Genomic DNA, 17728 nt, shown 5'->3' on the forward strand with positions numbered 1-17728 from the left:
AAAGGACTGGGAGGTGACTTTGCTTTTGGTTTATTGCCCCTCAGCAGGCGGCGGGAGCCAGGGCCCTGGCTGGGGCTGCCTGGCTCAGCCAGCGCGTCTATACAGTGTGTGCAGGGGTGCCGTTCGCCCCCTCCGGGGAAATGCGCAGTCGGGAATGTCTCGAAGTCGAGGAAAGGGTCGGCTCCTGGTCCTGGGGTATTCGGGTGGAGTGGGGCCGCACCGCAGGGCCAGTGGGTCCCGTCGCGCAGCGGTCACACGTCGAGAGAGGAGGCGGGGGACAAGGATGGGGTTCGAGAGGGCGTGGCGGGCGCCGGCCCTGCGCCCCCGGCGCCCAGCACCCGCCACTGGAAGATGCTCGCGTCCTTGCCGCCCAGGGAGACGAGGTGCGAGTCGTCGTGCGTGAACCGGACACTGGTCACGTGGCTGCCGTGCCCGCCGTACACGAGGCTGGGCGCCTGGGCAGGAAGGAAAGTCGAGTTGCGGCGGCCGCGGAGCCCCGGGCCCGCCTGCCCGGCCCGGAGGCCCCGGGAGGCCTCACCTTGGCGCGTGCGCACGGGTACTGGAAGAGGTGTACTTTGCAGAAGTCGTCGGCCACGGCCACCACGCGCTCGTTGTGGGAGCGGCACAGGGAGTTGATGTCGGTGCCATCCGAGCCGTCCGGCCACACGCCTAGCACAGCGGCCGGCCTCAGCCCGGCCTCCTCCCCGCCGCCACCCACGGCCCAGAGCTGCACCGTTTCCGGAGCTCAGGCAGCCGCGAGGCCACCCACCGGCCGCGTTCCAGGCAATCCTTCCTGGTCCCTAGGGCCGAGGCCGGAGGGGCCTCCTGGGCTGGCTCTGCCGGTTTCTCGACGCCCACCCCTCGACACACGCCCAGCATTCCGAGCCTGGGGCGGGCTGCACCTTGTCCCCACGCCCCTCTCACAGGGTTCCGCGCCTTTGCACCCCTGCTCACCGTAGACATGGAAGCCCAGCACGCAGGTGTAAGTGGCCCACTCCCGGTCTCGGCTCTCATAGCGATTCCTCAGCAGCTTGCAGCCTCCAGCCACGTCCCCTGGGGAGAAGGAGCCCACCCAGCTCAGCTCTAACCCTGCCTCCAGTCGCGAAGATGCCCAGAAGGAAAGACTGGCTTGAGGCGCTGGCATGTGATCTGGTCACCATGGTAGCCCCCAGCCCAGGGCAAACCCAGTGCTGTCTGAGTGCTTCCTGAATTCTAACAGCTTCTCATCAGTTCCTCCTCCCTAGATAAGACAATCCCTCCACACCTGCCCTGAGAAACTTTTCCAAAACAATCTTTGCTTAGTGCATTTTTCAACTCCCTCAAGTCCTTGTGGGAACAAGACAGGGTATAAAACTGTATGTGTGGCTTTTTCTCCAAATCACAAAATTTCTCCTATGTGTATAATTCCAACTCCCCTTCCACCCCATCTTCACCTCCCTATCTGACAGACCCTCCACCTGGGGCTCCCCACATATTCTCCTTCATTCCTCCCAACCAGGAGCCCCTACAAACACAAATAAAACCCACCCTAATTACCCTCTCCCCCTGCCCTCCCCTACTGCCACTCACAGTAAAGGATCTCATAGTCCCCAGAATTGGACATGATGAAATTCCCATCCTTGGACCAGTCAAGGTGAGTGATGAAGCTGGAGTGACCCTGGGAGCAAGGGTCAAGAGTCTAAAAATGTAGCCACCATTTCCCATCCCTTGGCCCCCCTTGATACATTCGACCCCTTGGAGGAGTTGACCTGCTATGGTAATGCCCCACCCTCCACCCCAGCTTCCTCACCACACAGCGGCCAAAGCGGCTGGACTTGGCACCATCACTGGAAACACTATAGATGTAGATCATGTTGTCATGGGAACCGATGGCCAGGTACAACCCATCTACAAAGACAGTCACTCAGAGAGGGAAAGGCCAAGGACGGGTCTGGATCCAGGGTGGGGGTGGCTCCCACCTGGGCTGTACCGGACCACTGAGAGCTGCTCATTGCCATCAGTGACATCGGACACGATCTCTCTGGTCTCTGTGTCCAAAACCAGCCACCTGGTAGGGAGGGGGGCAGAAAGCAGGTGTGAGGATACCTGTCCCGGGTAGGGTGGGGGTTGGCAAGTTGGAAAGCCTCAGGGACACCCACCGAAAGGCTGTGATATTGACAGAGAGCTCACCACTGAATTCTTATGCTGGGAAATAGGATGGGGCTAAGGGCAGATAAAAGGTGAGGGGCTTCTCATACGTCAGTCTGGGAAAGGAGTACAGGAGCGCCAACAACAAGGGCCTTATGGAGTCTACAAGCCTGTCACTTCCCTGTAAGCCTGTTTAGTCTCCCCTGTGCTCCTCCCATCCCTGCTGCTTCTCTATCCTGAGCTGCCACCTCCTCCACTCACAGGCTTGGAGGGGAGAGTGGCTGGGGGAGGGTGTGATGACAGTTGCCACAGGAGAGCAGGGGAGGCCCAGGCTGCAGGGAGAAGCACTGAGGAGCAGGAAGGTGCAGCTGGGGCACCTGAGCAGGCAGCAGTCACATTCCTCTACCCCACCATTACCAGAAACCCTTCCCATACCTCCTGCTTTCCCCTCCCAGGGGTCCTGGCTCCCTCTCACCTCCCCGTGTTCAGTCCTACGGCCACAACTGCCCCACTGGGATGGAAGTCAGCACAGAGACCAGTCTCCTGGGAAGGGGGGAGAAGGTGAATTCAAGAAGGTGCCTCTCTAGTGAGGAAACCAAGGTGGACACCTTGTCATCTTGGTAATGTGAAAGCCTCCTCCTCCCAAGGAGGAGACGGGAGGAGAGTGACAGCAGACCTGGGGTGGAGGAAGGCTGTCACTGGAGCCTAAACAGGGGGTGATACTCAAAATATTTAACAATCAGAACTGAGGCCCCCCCAGCTGTGCCGCATGTTACCCATTTGTTGCTGGATCAAAGGGAGGCCTGGAGGGTTGGAGGTGGGGGCAGTGCTCAGGGGGCACGGGAGGAATACAGCACGGAAGAGTGAATATTTTAGCCAGTACAGCCATACCAGTACAAACTGGATGCCTCTTGGGAGCAGAAGGTAAGGGGATGCAGGGAAGGAGTGCTGGCCACAGGAGTCAGGGTGGATGTGGCACTGGGGATCCAGGGAAACAGGGCTCTACCTTGAGGTCGATGCTCCAGGCCAGCGCATGGCCCTCACCATCCCATAAGCAGAGCTGCCGGTCATGGCCGCAGGTGAGGAAACGGTTCTGGAAGGGATGTGTGCAGAGCCCCCAGAGCTCATCCGTGTGACCCTGTAGCAGAGCATGGGCTGTCACCTCTGGCCATCTCCACCAGCTCTTCCATCCCTCCTCTCCCACGCCCTTGGCCCCCCAACCTGGATTACAGGGGAGAAACCCTGGGCCAGATCTCCCCTCAGCAACGCATTCTTCGTGGTTCCCACTAGCAGCTCAGAGCCCAGCCCCTCAGCAATGGCCCGCACGGCTCCAAAGTGTTCAGGAATCTGCAGAGCAGTGGCAGAAATTCAGGCCCACTGGCCATTCCTCCTCCCCCTCCCTCCCTTGAACCCAGCCTAGCCCTCACCTCAGCCTCCTGGAGGGCCACCAACCCGGGCCCCCACTGTACCAGCCGGCGGTCCCGCCCGCCACCACTTAGCACCGTCCCGTCCCGCCGGAGACACAGGGCGAAGATGGAACCTTCGTGAGCGTGGGCCTGGGCCACAATCCCATACGTCTCTGTTGGCAAAGTCCTGGGTGGGTCATGCTCTTAGGGTGCAGGGAAATGGGGAACAGGAGCAGCCTAGGCTGTCACAATAGAGTAATAACTCCCAGCTGTTGAGTGCCTACTAAATACTGTCTCTGATCCTCAGCTTTTATTCTCCCATTAACAGACTGAACAAGCAAAGTTCAAACAAGTGAGATAACTTCCTAAAGGCCAGACAACCACTGGCAAAACTGGGATTTGAACCCAGGATCTGGCAGACTCCAAAGCCACAGCTCTTTCCCCTTTGCCATGCTGCCCCCTACCCTTCTCGAACGGCCCCCCAAAGGGCCCACACTGGGACCTACCGACAACTGTCAACTCTCTCGGTACCAAGATGGGAAGTCCTCTCCTCTGTTCCCACAGACCCTCTGAGGTGCTAGACTTCCCAGATGCCACCCTTCACCACATACCTTTGGCCCCGCCCCTGCCTGGGGTCCTGGAATCCGAGAGGCTCCGGCCCCAGGTGAGAATGTTCCCCTCTGAGTCCCCAGTGAGAATGTCTCCATCCGGGAGGAAGACAAAGCAAGGGATAAACTTGGGTTTCTTGTATTTCTAGGGGAGAGGCGAGCGGGGGGCAGAGGTCAAAGGGAAGGGTAAGGACTAAAAGTTACGGCACAGCTGGGAGTTGGGTAGTATTAGGGTCTACAGTCCTCAGACCAATACTTCCATCTGCATTCTGCCTCTCCCACCCCCCTGCACCCATCCACGCCTCACCCCAAAGACACCCTGTTTCCGAGTGAGGGTCCCATTCCCGGGAACCCCTACTCCACCACTCCAGTTCCAGAAGTGGACGTGGGACTTCCCGCTGGTGACAATGCAGCTGCTGTCACGAGGGCTGAAGCCAACGGCCAGGACTGAGTCATTTGTACTCTGAAGGGAAGATAAGAGATTCAGCCTCCCCGAGCCCTGAGCACCCTCATTCTACTTGACTCTCTTCAATTTGTATTCTAACAGGTGGTCTGCAGAAGCTGAGAATCCCCAGGACAGCGCATCCTTCCAGACCTTGGTCCCCTAAGAGCACTACTGTCGGTCATGACGATTAGTCACCCTATGTTAATGCCTAACACATCGTCCCTCATGAGGGGAGAACTTCTGCAGTCCCCATTTCACAGCCTCAGAGAGGCTAGGCAGCTTGCCCCAGGTGACCCAGCCGGAAAGGCAGTAAATGTATGCGTAAGTGTGGAGCTCTCTGCACTCCACCACCCCTACCTCCCCAACCTCAGGGTTCCTCCAGGCCACCTGGACTCCTCACCTTGATCTCAGCCAGCTTTGTGCCCCGGCTGCAGTCCCACACTGACAGCATGTGCTCATTGGAATCATCCACCACACACAAAAAAGCACCCTGATCCTGAGAATGGAGGACACATCGAAGGGGCTGAGTGAGGCTCAGAGGTCTAGGGTTCACGGTTATTAGGCAAGGGGGTCCCATCACAGGTTAAAAGGGCAGGAGAAATGGACTTATGTCTCCTTCTCAGGAGAAGCAGCCAGGTGGGGTTCAGGAAGGCCAAAACTTCTGAGGCTTCCCGGTAAAGTGCAAGAAGGGGGTTCCCAGACAAGGAAGATAGGGGTCTAGAGGCTTTGGGGCCAGCTCACCGCAACTGAAAAGGCCAGGGCCCCCACACCCCTCTCGAAGGCCCCCAGTCCAATCTCCTGCAGCTTCAGCAGCGTCTCTGAGTCCCAGACGTGAACCACAGGCTGCAGGGGCTGGTGGAGGAGGAGGGGTCAGGGGTGTGAAGGAAAGCTGGGCTGGAATCTCATCCTGTCTGCCTGGTGTCTCTTTGACCTTACCTTTCCATCCTTATCCACTCCAGCTGTCTGTCCTGAGGCTACACGGACACCATCAGGGTGAACAGCCAGGCTAAGTAGGGGAGGAGACACTCTAGGGAAGGGGGTCGGTCTCTCAAGACCACCCAGGACACCTTCTCTGTGCTCACGGAGCAGCAAAGCAACTCTTCTCTCCTGCTCCTCTACACCCGCCCAACCACTCTTCCTGCCAAGCCCACCACCCCTGTGCCCACCCCCAGGTCCCGGGACCCTCACCATCGAACGCAGTCCGTGTGCCCCCGGTAATGTCTCTGGCCGCCACCTCCAGGACCCCCTGGGCCTCCCCCAGGCCGGTACAGCACCACCACACAGGCAATAAAGTAAACCACCTCCCCAGAACGCAGCACAAACAGATTAGAGCGGGAGTCACGACCCCGGTACCCATAACTGGAGTGGAGGTCATGGTCAAGGAAAGGGTCAGATCAAGGGCAGGACGAGGAAGCGGGGAGAAGGACAAAGCTTCTGGCTGGCAGCATTGGCAGACGATGGTACGGGAGGATTCAGAGGGCTCCCTGACCCTGCAGACCCAGCAGGAAATCATAAAAAAGGGGCTGGGGGGGGTCCCAAGATGGGAAAAGTGGTTCCCATGGGACTGGAGGGGGCAGGATACACCCAGTCAAGGCTGAGGGTCTCCGGGGGTGGGCCGCTGGGCAGCTCCTCAAGGCTGCGGATGCCAGATGGGATGTACATGGTAATGGGGCGGCCACGAAGGAACATCTTCACTGAGATGCCTTCTACAGAGAAAACAGGGGCGGGGGGAGGTTCGTGTCAACCAGCACCCTGCAGCCTCCCTTCCAGGAAAGCCAGAAGAGAACTCCACCCACCACACCTCACCAGTCCCCCAAAACAGCTCTTGGGGCTATAGCCCAAACCCTAACTCTGTCATCCAAGTTCTTCTAGAGCCCTCTCTACATACCCAAATTGTAATTGCTCCTCCGAGATCCAGGACCCCCAGGGCTGGAGAGGGGGTCTTTCCCTCCGCGGCTGTTGGGAAGAGAGAAAAGCATAGATTGGAGTCAGGTCCCAAGACCTAAGTGGGGAGGGAGAGGACACAAGACAGGAGGTTACTCCAGAGACCACATCACCTCTGCGGCTTTTAGTTTGCATTCTGAGTGTTCAGGGCCCGAGAGTAGATGGGGACTTTCGGCTCCATTTAAGAGATGAGAAGTTTGAGGCTAAAGGGGCTGAGCACACAGCACAAGGCCACAAAGCTTGTAAGAGGCAATGCTGGGTGACAGAGAGAAGAAGCCAGAAGCCCTTTCCTCCAGCCCGCCAGGCCTCTGGCTGTTGATTTCCCCATCTGTCAAGTGGGACAAAAGTAAACCCAGAATGTACAGGGATCTGGGAGGTAAGCCAGAAAGTCCTCCTCTCGCAAGAGGAAAGTGACAGGTGAATTCCAGAGATCACTGTCACAGATGATAATAAGGTGACACCTCTTCAGAGAATAAAGGAGAGACCAAAGATAGGGCAGAATGAACACTCAGGTGTCCTGGGACCTGTACAGACTCAGAGACAACTGTGCTCAGCCACGAGGATCTCTCCTTGGACTCTAGAAGCAAAGCCTAGCAGATTGGGGTGAGGAAGGTGGGCTGAAACTCTGAAAACAGTATTCCATGCAAATCATGGGAGCTTTTGGAAAAGCCTCTTGGAATCTTGGAAGGTATGCCATGATAAGGTGGAAAGGGCAGGGGAAGTGGAGTCTGGAAGAAGTGGGGTTGAATCCTGACTCTAGCTGTGTGACCCCAGGCAAATGACTTACCCTCTCTGAGCCTGCTTCCTCACCTGGACAATGAACAGCATGTGACCACCTACCCCCCAAGGATGTCGTGGGGACTGAATGAGATGGAGAAGGTCGAGGGTTTGGCACAGCGCCGGGTACACAGCAGGCGCCCCAGGAGTGCTTGTTCCTTTCTTCCTGTTGGGCAATGAGGTCCCCCCACCCCACCCAGGGAAGTGAGGTGAGGGATGTGGAAAGTCAAGAGCCTGAGCGTGGGGCGGGCAGGTTGGGGGGGAGCCTCGCCCACCTCTCTGTGCTCCCTGAACGCAATAACAGGTTGGCCGAGGAAGCTGCCTTCCGGGAGAGTTTCTGTCGAGGCCGCTCTGAAGGGGATGAGGAGGAGGAAGAATTTCTCCGTGGCCTGGCAAGAGCACAGTGAGCAGGTGAAGGTCAGTCCCTCTAATCAAGCTCGCCAACCCTCCCACCCTTCCCAGCCTCTGCCACAAGACACTTACGTATCAGCACGCTGTGGGGGCTGCACAAGCCTGAGGATCCCCGGGGGGCCAGGGGAGCCAGTGCCGCTGCTGCTACTGCCCCCTCCTTCAGACTGTGTCCCACTAGGCTCTTCACTGCCCCCCTGAGGGGCTGGGGGCCCGTTGCTCAGGCCAGGGGGTCCAGGGGATGGCTCCATCTGCACCTCCGTCTGGGTGCCTCGGCTCACCAAGGAGGGGCTGCATGTGGGTGGTAGTCCTGGGGGCGCTGCAGGGCTGCTGGGGAGACAATGAATCAAACCCGATGCCCCTACAGGCCCCAGGAAGAAGGAGGAAGAGGGTGTGGCGATATGCATACCTGTCCCTTGTAGGAGCTGGTATGCCAGCGTCCTGCAGGGAGGTGGGGGGGGCCTGCAGCCGCAGCAGGCGAAGGGCTTCCGCCAGGGCTGCCTTTACCAGCTCCATCTCCTTCTCCTGCACCTGAAGCCGCTGGCTCAAGGACCGCAGGACCTCCTGAGCAGGGCCCTCACCTGGGGAAGGGGCAAGAAGCACTCAGAATGTGCCCACCACCAGAGGAAAGGGCTGAGGACTTCTCTCCCCTCAACTTTGCATTTGTCCAATAGGACTGCCCCCTTCAAGCAGCCCCAGGCTTGGGGCTCGCCCAGAGGGGAGGAGATGGGTGGTAGAGGATCAAGAGCCTCCTTGTGGCAAGGCAGGCAAGGAACCTGGCAAAGCTCCCTTCCTGCTGCCATTCCAGCCTCCGCAAAGACAGGGAGTACCATGGAGTACCGGAGGAAATATGGAGTACTGCCGAAGAACGTGGGAACCACAGAGGGAGGTGCAGTCCTGGTGAGGGACGACAGGCCCAACCCAGAGCAAGCTCGGGTCTCCAGGGGAGGCAGAGAAACTGAGCAGGGGGCACGGGAGAGAACGGGGGACCCAAGAGTACAGTCGTCCTGAGGACTCAGTGGGCCAGGAGAGAACTAGAATGACAGGTATCAGTGGAGACAGAGTCACAGTGAAGGGCCCAAGGTGACAGAGGGAGTCAGAAGTAAAAAGACCCGAAATACCAGGAGAAAAGGCCCAGAAGAACATAGGAGGCAGGGAAACATCGAGGGGCAGGATGACGTTGGGGAAGTCCGAAGTGACGGTAGGGGAACCCAAGTAAGTAGGGGAAGCGACCTGAGAACAGTGGAGGATGCTCAGAGCCCCTGGGGCCGAGAGCACGCGGGGACGCCAGCAGACAGCCGTCGGGCACTGGCGGCGCCCGACCGGCCGGGCGCTCCGGGAAGGAGCACGCCGCCCGCCCCGCCCCGTACTCACCGGGCCCCCCGGCCCCGTCCATCCGGCCCCCCGGCTTGCTCCGAGCGGCGGCGGCGGAGGAGGCGTCTAAGCCGCTGGGGCCATGGCCAGGGAGAGGGGAAGGGGAAGCACCCCGGGGCGCGCGCGCAAGGGCGCCGTGCCACCCCCCGGGGGCGCTGTCGGGCGCGGGGAAAGGGCCTGGAGGGGGCGCTGTGGGGCGGGGGCCGCCGACTCCGGGGCCCACCGGGGCCTCGGACTCTCCCGGGGCCGCTCTCGGCTCCCGGGGGTGGGGTGACGGGGCCGTCCCGGGCCCCAGCGCCGCAGCACAAACAGGCGCCGGACGCGGAGCCGCCAGGAAGCGCAGGAGGGGGGGCGGGTCGGGGTGGGGGGGGCCGGGCCGCCTGGTAACCCCTCCCTGTCCGGGCCTCCCGGCTTAGCACGCGGGCGGGGCCAACCCGCTGACCCCCAGGCCGTCTCCAGGCCTCCGCCCTCCAGGCCCTTCCGGATCCCCGCCCCCGGATTCCCTGGGGACCTGGGAGACAGCAGGGGCCCGAGGTCTCCGCCCCCCAGCCCCTAGCCCCTCGGGCAGAGCCGACCAGCCCTCCCTCCCCACTTCCGCGAGGGGGCAGAGGCGGGGTCACGAAATAGGCCCTCTGCCTGGGGGAGGGACTTTTCCTAAGGGGCAAGGCCAAGGCATCCCGAATTGCGGCTGGCAGGGGACAAGGCGGCGAGTTATTAAGGCTGGGGATGGGAGGCTGCCCAGGGTATTGGGGTCAGGGTGGCATTAGCCCAGCTCAAGCCGAGCTGGGCTGACTCAGCATCCTGCCCCGGCCAATCCCCAGCCCTGACAGCTCTGCTCTCCCTTGGGTAGAGATGGGAGATGGCGCCGGTGTTGCCCCTGGTGCTGCCCCTCCAGCCCCGCATCCGTCTGGCACAGGGGCTCTGGCTCCTCTCCTGGCTTCTGGCGCTGGCTGGTGGCCTCACCCTCCTCTGTAGCGGGCATCTCCTGGTCCAGCTGTGGCACCTTGGCACCTTCCTGGCTCCCTCCTGCCCATTTGCTGCCCTGCCTCAGGTTGCCCTGGCAGCCGGTGCAGTGGCTCTGGGCACAGGACTGGTGGGTGCAGGAGCCAGCAGGGCCAGTCTGGATGCAGCTCAATACCCTCCCTGGCGAGGGGTCCTGGGCCCACTGCTGGTGGCTAGCACTGCTGGGGGCGGGGGGCTCCTGGTCCTTGCCCTGGGGCTAGCCCTGGCTCTACCTGGGAGTCTGGACATAGGGCTGGAGGAGGGCCTGGCGACTGCCTTGGCTCACTACAAGGACACAGAGGTGCCTGGACACTGTCATGCCAAACGGCTGTTGGATGAGCTGCAGCTCAGGTACCACTGCTGCGGACGCCATGGGTACAAGGATTGGTTTGGGATCCAGTGGGTCAGCAGCCGTTACCTGGATCCCAATGACCAGGACGTGGTTGAGTGAGTGATTTGCTTCTTCCCTCCTCCTCCTCCTCCCTTGAAACCCCTCACCTGGACAGGCCATAAATAGAGCATAGTGGTTGGGAGAATGGGTTACAGCTCTGTCATGTATTAGCTGTGTGACCCAGGGCATGTTACCAAACTGCTCTGGCTCCATTTCCTCACCTGTGAAATGGAGATGGTAATAGTACTTATCATAGGGAGTTTTGTGAAGATAAATGAATTATGCATGCCTAGCACCCAGTAAAGCAGTCAGTAAACATCTTACTTTTTTCCCTTCTCAACTCCTGTGCCCTGCAGCATCTCCCCAGGCCTCTTATCTCCAGACATCCTAACACCCTGGCCCTCCCTTTGCAGCCGGATCCAGAGCAATGTGGAAGGCCTATATCTGATTGACGGGGTCCCTTTCTCTTGCTGCAACCCCCACTCACCCAGGCCTTGCCTGCAAAGCCAGCTCTCAGACCCACATGCTCACCCCCTCTTCGATCCCCGACAACCCAACCTAAATCTCTGGGACCAAGGATGCCATGGTGTGCTGCTGGGGCAGCTGCAAGGGTTGGCAAGCACACTGGGCAGCATGCTGGCTGTCACCTTTGTGCTGCAGGTGAGTCAGCAACGTGTCTGAGGCCTCCCTCCATCTGGGCCTCCTCACTGCCTCACTGGGGCCCCTGGAACGGCCAACCCTCACTGACCTCTTTCCCTTGCTTTCCCCACAGACTCTGGTGCTCCTGGGCCTGCGGTACTTGCAAACAGCACTGGAGGGGCTTGGAGGAGTCATCAATGGGGAGGGAGAAACACAGGGCTATCTCTTTCCTAGTGGGCTGAAAGGCATGCTGAAAACAGCATGGCTAAAGGGAGGGGTTGCCCACAGGCCAGCACCTGAGGAGGCCCCATCACTAGAGGCCCCTCCTAAGGAGGGTCTACCTGAGGCCTAGTGGCCTAGAGCTTGGGGTGGGCATTGGGAGGGGGGGAAGGGGAGGGATGGACAAGACAGGAAACCTCACAACTCCTTACCAAGGCTCTCGGGGAGGGGGGGCCCTGGGATTAGAGGGGTTAAAGATAGTCAGTGAGCTGGACGGGGGTAGGAGAGAAAACCTGGTATCCTAGAGCCCAGCCCCTGTGGCCGAACCACCAGGGAACAGAGGAAAACAGGGCGATGACAAGGACTGGAGATTGCTTCTGGTGCACAGACTCAATAAAGCTTTTGGACTGAAGCCACCGATCTCTCTCTTCATCTGGGTTGGGGTCCCTGAGAGAACTGATTTCTGTCTGATAGAGAAGCCAGGATGACAAAGTTTGGACCGTGGTAAGGATCAGAGTGCAAGAACCAGACGTGGGAAGCGAAGGAAAACAGTGACCCCTCCAGGTTGAGATTTTTTATTCTGGAGGTAGGAAGGGGGTCAGCATGCTCAGGTGGGGAGGGTCCAGCCCAGCTCCTCCAGCCCCCCAGTGCATGCCCAGCCTCAATAAGTTACCCAGTTACTCAGGCGCCCTCCCTCCTGAGTCTTTCTGTCCTTTTGCTCCGCCCCAGACAGGGCCAATCTGGCTCAATACAAGGGCCGCTTGTCCCCAGCCTGTGGGCAGTGCCACATGGCAGGCTGGGGGAGGGGAGAAGCAGCTGGGCTACGCCCTGGGGCTGAAGGGGCAGAGGGGCCGCCCCTGGCTCTGAGGGGTCAGGACTTGGAAAACCACATCCTGGGCAGGCCAGAGGCTCAGTCCCCCAGCTCTGTGCCTGATGAGGTGGGGGGCGGGATGGGGCCGCCATCACACCTCAACGGCTGGATCTGAGCCTCGGCCCTGCCGCTGTAGCTGCTCCTCTTGCTTCATCTTGGGCTTCTCTGTCCGCGTATGCCACACCAGAACCTGTCCCGGGAGGGTTTCGGTTAGAGCCAGGCCTGGCTGGAGCCAGGCCTCTGGGGCCCTCAGTGTAGAACAGATTCTCCAGCCCCTTTACAAACCAAGTGTTGGCTGCAAAGTGTGAAAGGGCAGGGTAGGGGGAGGCTTTAGTATTCCTTAAATGGGGCCTTACCCCTTCCCCTCTCTGCGCCACATGGGTACCCAGGACTTGGGGAGACACAGTGGCAGGAGACCACTTTCCTTCCTGGCTCCCAGCTTCCCCTTCAGTAGAGTAAGCAAGGTTGAATCTGGGCTCTGGAAGATCCCTCCTGGTTCAAACAGCCATCTTTTCGTCCTTCTCCCCAGGGCCTCACTCCCACTCTTCCCATCCCCCATCCATCCCAGAGCCAGGTTTCTGTGCCCACCTCCAGCCCCTTACCCGAGTGCAGTTGGCAGCCCGTGGCTCTAGGTCCTTGGGATCCACGAGGTGGCTCAGGAGACTGCTCTCCAGGTGGCCCCGGGGAGCAGCAGCATCAAACTGGGCATTGGGCTTAGCCAATAGCAAGGGCAGGGCAACAGCGAATCCCGCCATATCCAATGGGAAGGGCCTGTTGGGCTCCCATGCCGTGTGGAAGCCCACGACCCGACCATCTTGTACCCGAGGGCCCTCAAATCGCAGGCCGCCCACAAGCCCAACTGGCCACACTGAGACACCACGGGTCCAGCGCATCTAACAGAGGTCAGGAGAGAAGAAACGGGGTAACCCAGGGGATAGCGAGCATCAGGAAGGACCACTTGGGTCACTCTGCCCCATTGTTCCCCCCTCCTCATCCAGTAGCCTGGACCAACAGTGGTAACCAAGGCAACAGATGAAGCTGGCCCCACTTGGCCTCTTTCCCCATCCTTATCCCAGTGCTCACCTCCTCAAAGAGTTCCCGGCTGTAGGTGTTGTCATCGTCAGCAAAGTAAACAACTCCTCGGGTCCCCGGCGGGGGTGGGTCCTTCTCTCCCCCTACGGCACCCCCTCCACCTCGGAGCCAGTCCAGGGCCCTGTTCCGCTGCTCGACACCACGGGGCCGAACCCAGCCTGGCTCGCCCTCCCGGAGCCGCTGGGCCTTGGGGGTGAGAACAGCCAGGTGTGTGAAGAGGAGGCCAGAGGCAGCCAGCAGCCCAGAGACCAATGGGGTGGGGCTCTCAGCGTCCTCTACCAGTAGCCAATGCAGCCGGGGCACCAGGCTCAGTGTCTGGGACAGCCGCACCAGCTCCGCCTTCTGCACCAGCCTGCAAGGGGAGAGATGCAGCAGAAGGGAGAGGGGTAGGCACCATTTGCCCACTCCAGCCAGTATACATAGCTTCTCCTGGGCCACTTCTAGCATCCCACATGACCTTTCCCCGACCAATACCCAAATTCCCTTTCTTGCCTGTCAATGCTGACAACTGCCCTGTTTTTCCAGTCCATGTCTGTCACCCACCTCAACCCCAGGGCTCTGACTGTGGGGGGCTGTAAGTTAAGGACATAGGCTTTGGGGTCAGATCTGGGTTTGAATGCCAGCTTTGTAACTTATTAGGTGAGACATCTGGGGAAAATGGCTCAATCTCCCCAAGCCTCAGTTTCCTTGGCTATAAAATAAGAATAAAAGTACTTCATAACAATTTTGTTTTAAAGATTAAATAATGGCTTTCTAAGACGCCAGTAGGATGAGGTTCTCTTCCTCCTGTGTTTGGGTTTCCAGGTAGAAGAATTTAGAGGAGCCTCTTGGCTTATCCCTCTCTAGGAGAAGATGATTTATCTGAGTTTAGACAAGGAAGTGGGAAGGTCTGGCCCAGTCTCTTCTAGGCTTCTTCGTCCTCCAGATGGGCCTGCCTGCCCAGGGTTGATGGTGGGTGTGTACATGTGCAGGAGGAAAGGGTCTAAGAGCTGCCTCTGCCTAAATGGGTCAACATTTGATTCCAGGGTGCTGTTACGAGGCCCTTTGGCTACAGATCCAAAACCATATTCCCCAGTTGGTCCATATCAGTAACAAAGCTACATTTTAATTAAAAAAAAAAAAAAAGAGGAAAGCACTTATCACAGCGCCTAGCAGAGAATAAACACACTGCAATAACTGGCGTAACTATTTCTAGACCCTGGTATGACTGTAGGGCCAAGCGCTTTTCTACTTGAATTTAGTAAGGGGTTCTCAAACTTTCTCACCAAAGGATCCCTAAGGAGAGAGAGTGAACTCAGTGGCAAGCTCAAAATTTCTTTGCAACTTTATTATTCTATCTTAAAATTTCGCAGGAATTTTGTATTCTGCTTCACAGTACACCCCTGTCCATTTTAAGAGAACCACCACCATTTTCCCACAAGTCTTTGAGTAAAGATGTATTTCATTTATCATGTTGTTTGGCATGCCCTAGTTTGAGGAATATCCCCTGGCCTAGGGCTTCCTCAAACGCCTTATCATCCACCCCAACTTCTTGGTCCATGCAGGCCTCTTGAGCGCACCAGAGCCCATACCTGGCATAGGTGGGGGTAACAACATAGATAGTAGGCAGGGCCTCAGGTTCAGGGGGCTGGGCAGGGGCAGGGGGTGGGCGACGGAGATCGGCTTGCAGCTGGGAAATCCTCAGATCCTTCTGCCGAAGCTGCTCTGCTGCGGCCCGCAGGGGAGGGAGGCAGTCACATGGCTGGCCTGGTCCCAGGAAGCAGGGTTGGAGGCAGAGAACCACAGCATGTTCAGCATCCCAAAGGGCCATACCTTCTCCTTCAACTCCTAACCAATGCAGGAATCTCCTCACAACTTTGATAACAGCATTTTCTACACCTCTGGTGGTGGGGAACTCACTGCCTCAGTTAGCAGCCCCTCTCAAACTTTAATAAATTCCATCCGTTACAATTTTCATTTGGACACTGAGCTGATTATCTGCCTCCATCCTTTCTACCCGCTGTTCCTAATTTTGCTTTCCGGAACCATAAAGAACAAGTTGATCTCCTAAAACAGGACAGTCTTTCAAATACCTGAGGATCACACAGTGGCTCTGTCTCTAAATCCCTGCATAAGAGGCAGGGTTGAATCTGTTCCCTCAGCTGTGTGACCAAGGACTCATTAAATTAATCGATTCCATCATTGGATAAATATTTATTGAATGCTCCTCCCGGGAGGCACTGCCTTAGGTGCTGGGGATGCAGCAGGGAACAAAACAGACACGGTTCCCTGCCCTCATGGAGCGTTGAGTTGAGTGAAGGAGGCAGACACTGAGCAAAGAAATTAATAAAACCATTACAAACTGTGCTAAGGGCCATGAAGGAAACAAATAGGATAGAGAAGACAATCCAGAAAAAGAAGAGTTATTTTTGCTAAAGTGGTCAGGGAAGGCCTCTCTGAGGCGGTGACATTTGAGCTGAGACCTGAAGGATGAGAAAGAGGCAGCTGGGAGAAAAGCATCGCAAGCAGAGGGAACAGGTTAAGAGCTGGAGAGAGCAATGAGCGAGGGTTTTCGAGAAACTGTCATGAAGCCGGTGTGGTTGGAGCAGAGAGAGAGAGACGGGGGAAGGAAATGGGGTTGGAGAGGCAGACGGCGGCAGGATCATGCGGGGCCTTGCAGGCTCTGGGAAGGAGTCTGGATTTCATCCGAGGTGCGGCGGGAGCCACGGCGCGTTCTAGAGGGGCGCGCGTCCGGCGGCCGCAGACGGCTGTCGGAGGGCCGAGCGGATGAATGGTGTCTGCACGGGGGTTCATCCCCAGGGCGGGATGCACGGCGGCGGGCGCCCTCCGGCCAGCCCGCCGCACCCCCGCCCCGCCCCGCTCACCGAGCTGCACCAGCGCGTAGAGGAGGCCGGCGATCGACACCAGGAAGTAGGCGAGAAACACGTTCTTCAGCTTCAGCTTCATGGCCGTGCCGCCGCCGGCGCCGGGGCAGGCGGGGTCCGGCAGGGAGGAGGGGTCCCCGCCCCCCTCCCGCCAGCCTGCAGACCCCGCCCCTGCAGCGGCCCCGCCTCGTGCCCCGCCTTCCTCGCGCTCTTCTCTACTGGCTCCCGGGACCGGGGCTGGCGGAGCCGTGGCCCACTTCCGGTCACCCTGCACACCCCCAGGTTAACTTCCGGTCCCACAGCTTGGTTCTGGGAACCACGGGAGTGGGTGACGTCACATCCGGCGTGCCAAGCGCGCGAGGCCGGCGGTCAGAAGCCCGGTGAGAGCACGTGGGAAAGACTGAGACCTTCCACTTGACCTCCAGGCCCTGTCAGTTTTCTCCTTATATTCATTCATTCACCCGTCAGTCACAGTACGGAGTAACAGTAGCTCAATAAATACTTGTTACACTAATGAATGAAGTCTAGGGCCTATCACGTGCCAGGGTGCTGGGTGTCATAATCCTCACCATAAACTTTTGATGGATGGTACTGTCCCAATTTTAAAGATGAAGGTTGATAAAAAAAAAAAAAAAAAAACTATGTAATTGCCATTGTGCAATTTTCTCCTGTGTCCTTTCTACATACCTAACTCTGGGATCTGTACTGTTTCCTCTAGCCCACATTTCTTCAACAGACAACAAAGGGGCAGGGGCAGGGATGGGGTGCCAAGGCAGGAGGCTATCTCCCCAGGAAAGCGACTGGAAATATTTCTTGGACTGAGGAATTCCATGAACACATCCCCTACCTCCTCACAGGCACAAGTCATCCTGAGCAGTCATTTTTCCTAAAACAAACTTGTTTCTTATAACATAGTCACTAAGACTTGTGGTCAGTCTACAAAATGGAGAAAACTATTTCCCGTCACTAAAAGAATGGGAAATTTTTTTTTTCTTGAGGAAGATTAGCCCTGAGCTAATGACTGCTGCCAATCCTCCTCTTTTTGCTGAGGAAGACTGGCCCTGAGCTAACATCCATACCCATCTTCCTCTACTTTATATGTGGAACGCCTTCCACAAGCATGGCTTGTCAAGCAGAGCATAGGTCTGCACCCGGGGTTCTGAACGCGTGAACCCCAGGCTGCCGGAGCAGAACATGCAAACTTAACTGATGTGCCACCGGGCCAGCCCCAACAATGGGAAATTTTTTAAGTGCTGTTAGCTAAAAGGAAGCAACTTTTAGTGTGAGAACATCTGACCATATAGCTATTTCTACTTAAGAGGGACCCCATCAGCTCTGGTCACCACCATTAACTAGGCCTACTAAAATCTGATAACCTTGAGGCCAACCCCATGGCCAAGTGGTTGAGTTCACGGGCGTTCCACTTCAGCAGCCTGGGGTTTCCCCGGTTTGGATCCTGGGCGCAGACCTATGCATCACTCATCAGGCCATGCTCAGGTGGCATCCCGCTTGACACAGCTAGAGGGACCTACAATTAGAATATACAACTATGTACTGGGGG

At 58.0% G+C, this 17728-nt stretch overlaps 3 protein-coding genes across 8 annotated transcripts; 1 reads left to right on the plus strand and 2 right to left on the minus strand.

Annotated features, from left to right (window-relative positions):
* Positions 1-14: 14 nt before the first annotated feature.
* Positions 15-9424, minus strand: EML3 (EMAP like 3). Of its 3 annotated transcripts, none has more exons than XM_023654219.2 (22): positions 9090-9424; positions 8125-8296; positions 7791-8045; positions 7583-7696; positions 6475-6542; positions 6169-6292; positions 5775-5945; positions 5523-5592; positions 5328-5438; positions 4987-5082; positions 4449-4604; positions 4145-4286; positions 3555-3706; positions 3349-3474; positions 3134-3265; positions 2603-2670; positions 1959-2047; positions 1790-1887; positions 1570-1657; positions 955-1053; positions 539-669; positions 15-455 (listed from the first exon to the last, which is right to left on the minus strand). In XM_023654219.2, exons 1-22 carry the CDS (start codon positions 9109-9111, stop codon positions 252-254), a joined length of 2688 nt encoding a protein of 895 aa, XP_023509987.1. In that variant the 5' UTR covers positions 9112-9424; the 3' UTR covers positions 15-251. The 3 variants fall into 3 exon arrangements, with proteins under 3 accessions (XP_023509987.1, XP_023509988.1, XP_023509986.1); XM_023654220.2 differs by having other exon boundaries at positions 7791-8042; positions 9090-9422; XM_023654218.2 differs by lacking the exon at positions 539-669 and having other exon boundaries at positions 7791-8042; positions 9090-9422.
* Positions 9425-9452: 28 nt separating this feature from the next.
* ROM1 (retinal outer segment membrane protein 1) lies at positions 9453-11752 on the plus strand. 3 transcript variants are annotated; one of them, XM_001502671.5, is made up of 3 exons: positions 9453-10538; positions 10896-11142; positions 11255-11752. In XM_001502671.5, exons 1-3 carry the CDS (start codon positions 9949-9951, stop codon positions 11471-11473), a joined length of 1056 nt encoding a protein of 351 aa, XP_001502721.1. In that variant the 5' UTR covers positions 9453-9948; the 3' UTR covers positions 11474-11752. The 3 variants fall into 3 exon arrangements, with proteins under 3 accessions (XP_001502721.1, XP_023509992.1, XP_014585104.1); XM_023654224.2 differs by having other exon boundaries at positions 9572-10442; XM_014729618.3 differs by having other exon boundaries at positions 9748-10538; positions 10839-11142.
* Positions 11753-11899: 147 nt separating this feature from the next.
* Positions 11900-16467, minus strand: B3GAT3 (beta-1,3-glucuronyltransferase 3). Of its 2 annotated transcripts, XM_014729619.3 has the most exons (6): positions 16168-16379; positions 14875-15049; positions 13583-13655; positions 13295-13489; positions 12814-13104; positions 11900-12401 (listed from the first exon to the last, which is right to left on the minus strand). In XM_014729619.3, exons 1-6 carry the CDS (start codon positions 16247-16249, stop codon positions 12303-12305), a joined length of 915 nt encoding a protein of 304 aa, XP_014585105.1. In that variant the 5' UTR covers positions 16250-16379; the 3' UTR covers positions 11900-12302. The 2 variants fall into 2 exon arrangements, with proteins under 2 accessions (XP_014585105.1, XP_001494810.2); XM_001494760.6 differs by having other exon boundaries at positions 13295-13655; positions 16168-16467.
* Between the last annotated feature and the right edge of the window lie 1261 nt (positions 16468-17728).

This window comes from Equus caballus, chromosome 12 (genome assembly GCF_041296265.1).
Source record: "Equus caballus isolate H_3958 breed thoroughbred chromosome 12, TB-T2T, whole genome shotgun sequence".
NCBI classification, from domain to species: domain Eukaryota; kingdom Metazoa; phylum Chordata; class Mammalia; order Perissodactyla; family Equidae; genus Equus; species Equus caballus.